The following is a 5,136-nucleotide window of genomic DNA, read 5'->3' as shown; positions in this document are numbered from 1 at the left end:
CAGTGGTTGCAATTTCCGGATCGTACAACTTAAGAGAGGAACCCTAAATATCAAGTAGCATAAGCTTCTTTTCAGATATCTGATAGCTGTAAGGCACAAGGCATTGTGCCTTTTCATAAATCTCATCAAATTCCACTGATGGGGAGGGGATGTGGAAACCATTATTGTTTACATATTTTTGAAATTCACCTTGAACAAACTCTTCAATGGTAACTGGTTGCTTTTTAAACAGCAAAAAAAACTTTCACATACTCAAATGTACCACCAAATTCAGGTGGTATGCTTTTAGCAAATCTTTTGGTAGGTGCCTTACAACTGCAGTCATTTGCACTTGCTTTCTTGTGTGATCCTCTAGTGACATACCCAGGTTATCATTAATGGTCTTTGCTGCTTCCTCCTCATACTGTTTCATCACCCATGCGGTTTGTGCAGCATCTTCTCCGATAGTAGTAGCACGAAATGCATCTCTAAATGCCCCATGAGCAAATCTTCTTTCTTCGATGTCGAGCGTAAGTGAACCACTTTTAACCCAGTTCATTTCTGCGACATCAAAATTCTCCAGATCTAACACCGTGATATTTGTTGCTGGTGGCTTGACGAGTTTACCAGCTTTCAGAAGCTCAGTAACTGACACTGACTTGGGGAAAACCATGGAATGCAAGGCAGGCAGATTTCCAGACGTTTACACTGAACTTGGTACGGACATAGTCACCTTAGCTGGTGCTAAACTATCCTCAAACAACTGCTGTCCTAATTTTGGAGCGACATCTGTGGACTTCGTTGGAAGAAAACGAATAAAATAAACCTTTTTGCCTTTGACCTGCTCGAGCTTGGCGCAGGAGGGTCCCCTGTCAGACGCCAAAATATCAGCCCTCTGGAGCCTGATAATACTTCTCGCAGGCTTCTTTAATATTTTCCATTGTTAGATCATCATAGTCACCAAAGGGAACGAAGCCCCGAGTATCTAAGGGTTCAAACTTTTAAAGTCTGCCTGAAGCGGTGCTGGACATACGCTGCACAAGAATGTCGTTCGGTACTGCCTTAGCACTCGCTCCCTTCTTCCCCTCACCTGCACACGATCGCTTCATGCCCACTCGTGCCTCGAAATCTTCCCACTTTTCTTTTCCTTCTTTTCTCCGTTTCATTTTCGATAGAAACCGTACGGATCAGCCCACACCAGTGCAACTGACAGAAAAAATCAAGCAGCTGTAAAATCTCATGGGAAAATAAACCTACGTCAACTGGAGCTTAAGAAAGGACCAGAAAGAGCTGCTTCGATGCCACGTGTGCCTTGTGGAGAGCGGCGCTGTGACAGAAATAGACATTTCGCAATGTAAAAAGGTATCATATAGCGTCTCGTGTATGACGTCACTTCAAAACTATAAAAGCGTCCCTTTGAGGCCAATTTATCCCACATTAGCAGTTATAATTTTTATCTCCCGTCAATCTCGTCAGCAAACTAGCGTGACGGCACGTAGAGCTTCGGTCCCATTTTAGTGGAGATTCGCGGGTTTCGTGATAAAAAGGTACCATACAGCGTCCCGTGTATGATGTCACTTCAAAACTATTCTATTTATGTAGGAACGATGAGGTGTTTATTTAATCTGAACATATTTTCGATACTTGGTAACGGAGGTTAATGGTAACGCTTGGTAACTGAGGTTATAATTTTGATTCTTCCAACTCAATATTTCGCAAAATAATCTTTCAAAAGGAATGAATTTTTTTGGAACATCAGCAATTGGAGTTATCAATATCATATAAACATCTGAGCCTATAGCTGTGTTGTTCACCAGAAATAAAAAGTTAACGGAGGTTATGCTCTTAACCATAACCTTCGACTCCTTATGACATCATGCAAAATAGTGTTAACTCATTGAAAGCCTCCAAGACCAAACTTGGTGGATGAATTGCTCAAAACTGTAAGATAAAATTTTTTCCATTGAACCGTCTGAAAGTCAAAGCAAGAACGTGTCGAGATCTTTTGTTTGTATGGTAACGGAGGTTAGCAAAAATTCTTGGACATCCTTCCCATCATTACTATTCGGAAAATATTCATCGAAGACAAGTGAACAAGCCGTCATTCTGACCTGTCATAAACATTCTACTCTGAAAATAACAATTTAAGCGAGTGGCGTTAATCAGTTGAAAATAATAATAATAAGATTTTGATTTATATGCTCACTGAGGACAGTACAATTTACATACACAGAAGCGAAGATCTAATACTGGTTTTATAAATTGATCGTATTGAGAGTCTCATAAAGTATCAAGAAATGGAGAAAACTTCAGGTTATACTCTATATGCAATACCCAAAATGTCCGTGAGGTAATGGGTTCTAATTTATTCAAAAAACATAAAAACGAGGACGGTCGGGGCTCGAAGCAAAATGGCGTCGTTATCATCTCTGCCAGTAGTTTACGGCCCTTGCTTTCTAAGCGAAGAAGATGTGCCAGGATTCTCTTTAAACGGACGGAAACCACTTCTGTTGAAGAATTCTGAATTGAAATTCTGGTTGAAATGCCGCGGGGACTCATGCAAAGGTTTACACACGAAAGCTTTGCTTGTGAAACGGTAAGTTTTTGTAACGCGATTTCGCGAATTTTCCTTCGCACAGCACTACGCAAACACAAAACATTGGGCCTGTATTATATGTTAGTATTGTATGAAATATCAGTTTTGAAGAGTACCTGTCTATCAAGACCATTAATCATTGCTTTTTGTAGTTTATTCAACCGTAAGTTTTTTATAATTTAAGACTAATGCGATTCTGCGAAGTTTTCCCAATCGTTCAGTTAAACATATAAGTAAAACTTTCAACTTAGTAATGTGAATATTATGACCAGCTTTTAAAAATCGTAGTTTATCAATTAACTAGTTGTTGTATAGATCGCGTAAATTTATTTGTTCACATTTACTCTTCAGAGTTGACGAATACATCAGTAGAGGCCTCGAAGGTCTTAACTATGATCCTGATGAAAACAATGTTTACACAAAGAGAGAAATGGACAGTCTTTATTCGCAGAGTAGTTATCCGAAGACTTCTTCTTCAGACTCTACATTGCCTCAACCAAGAAAGGTAGCTTTTCCAAACACGGGATGGAACACGTCTTCAGAGAAAGCTCCCTTTTTCACACGAGCCGAAGTTGATCGCCACATTAAAAAGTCTGGTAAAAGAGTTGAGTCACTGAACCACTCAGTTCCTACGGGAATTCAGTGAGCAATTACATAACTGGTAGACGAGTACCTGCACAATATTGAAACAAACCGTGATCAGAGATACTTCTTCTTTAAAGCAAAATGTCATCATAGCTATAAGTTTTGCATTGACAGTGTTAACTCACATTTTCCCTAAAAATCATATTATTTTGATCCTAATAAATGTTTGCTATTCCAGAAAAATATGCTTCAGTGTTGGACTGATAATTAATTTGATTATTATATCTGCATCTCTAAATATTTCAAAACAGAATATCACCCTTTTTCACTGTTATGAATCTTGTCTGTCATATTCACAACTTTTGGCCTAAGTGTACAACCATACATTAAATTCTACAGATGTTAATAAAATATGAAAACCATAATAGTTCCATAATTATTTATGTACTTATAATTGGATTTTGAAGATTGCATAAAAATGCACAAACTGACCACATCTGATTGACTGTGCCAAATAAATTAATAGGAATTACCCTATCCCAAATGTGGAAATTCTTTATTTTGTTTATGGCTCTTTCCACATGTACTCTCAATGATGCAATTGATTGTGTGTCTACAGTATCATTTGCACTAAACTGCACCTGGTCTCCTTAAAATGGTGGCATGTTCAATGAAACCCCGGGTTGAAGGAGATCTTGAATAAGGAATCCCCTATCTGCCATCACAGAGTCACCAACATCAAATACTTGCTCTAAGAATCCACTTCGCTCAACAATTTCTCAATCCGAAATTCTTCCTGTATAAAGTGAACTGATAAAACTTATGCTCCCACCAGGTGTAATGCCTATAAGACCTTTCAGGGTCGTGTGGTTTTATAGGAGCTATAAAGCTGACTGTTGAGTAAAAGACTCGAGGGCATTTGACATTTAATCTCCGTACAGTCTATGATGACTATTGTATTTGGATATCTATTTTTAAAATCTTCTGGCATATGTTGATCAACTTGTTCTCTTGAAGCGCAAATACAGATCTTACTAGACTTGAGGTATATGAAAGAAATCCAAGAAACTATTATTCGTGATACAGTAGACTGGTGGATTCCATACAAATGGGATAGATGGTCTTCTGGGAATCCCTGCCTAAGTCTACAGAGGGTTAGAAAGAATTCTTCTCTGGGATCAAGTGATCTTGGCTTACCAGGCTTAGCTCCACTGTAATTATTGTCTACATACGATGCATTTTTGTACTTTATGTTTTCACCATTTTTACCAGGCTTTAAAAATTCCAAATAGCTCCAAAGATTTCAGCATTTGGGAAGCCTGTATAGAATAACATTGCAGCGTTATCGTTCAAAAACTTGTTTACACTAAAAACTCTTTCATTTTTTCTTTCGCTTTTTAGGCATTTCTCAATCATACTTTTAAGTTCATCGTTCAGGGCATAACATTCCTCTGCTTTCTTCTTTAGCTGATCATTAAGAGCAGCTACGTTTTCTTCAAGCTTACTAATCATAATTTAATTGCATCTGATCTGATCTTGTAATTCATTTACAGTTTCGTTTAATGATTTCGTGTTGTCCAACAGTTTAGGCAGCCTTGAAGAATTCTCCGATACATTATTAAATTCAGCGAGAGATATATTCGTTTGACAGGCAAACTCTTTTGTTTTGGGTTCAATACAATTCGGTTCCTTGTTACTATTTGAGTGTGATGGACGTGGTCTCTTTGGACTCAATACGCGCCGTTCTTTGGGAGCCTTTCGCTTTCGTGGTGAATCCTGTTTCCACTGAAAAATCGAAGGGACTGCATCTTGCTTCAGCTTTCTCAGACCTGCAAGGGTTTTCGTGAAGTCACTCGCCTTGAAATGTCTACTACACACCTTGGTATGACGGTCGTCGATCACAAAATTATCACCAACATCTCTTCGAATTGCCTGAATCCATTTTTGTCTCAGTGCTTTATCACTTGGAAATTGAA

At 38.4% G+C, this 5,136-nt stretch overlaps 1 protein-coding gene across 1 annotated transcript; it reads left to right on the top strand.

Annotated features, from left to right (window-relative positions):
• Positions 1-2,380: 2,380 nt before the first annotated feature.
• LOC148723319 (uncharacterized) lies at positions 2,381-3,998 on the top strand. Its single transcript, XM_088733629.1, has 2 exons — positions 2,381-2,575; positions 2,927-3,998. Exons 1-2 carry the CDS (start codon positions 2,391-2,393, stop codon positions 3,219-3,221), a joined length of 480 nt encoding a protein of 159 aa, XP_088589755.1. The 5' UTR covers positions 2,381-2,390; the 3' UTR covers positions 3,222-3,998.
• Positions 3,999-5,136: the final 1,138 nt, after the last annotated feature.

The sequence above is a fragment of the Stylophora pistillata genome, chromosome 9 (assembly GCF_964205215.1).
Source record: "Stylophora pistillata chromosome 9, jaStyPist1.2, whole genome shotgun sequence".
NCBI classification, from domain to species: Eukaryota; Metazoa; Cnidaria; class Anthozoa; order Scleractinia; family Pocilloporidae; genus Stylophora; species Stylophora pistillata.
Note: the sequence above shows the minus strand (reverse complement) of the source record. Positions and strands in the feature narration are given on the sequence as shown.

Excerpts from the sequence above, each read along its gene's own strand:
- LOC148723319 (XM_088733629.1), top strand. The coding sequence starts at position 2,391 with ATGGCGTCGTTATCATCTCTGCCAGTAGTTTACGGCCCTTGCTTTCTA. Across the intron at positions 2,576-2,926 it reads AAAGCTTTGCTTGTGAAACG|AGTTGACGAATACATCAGTA; the intron begins GTAAGTTTTTGT and ends TTTACTCTTCAG.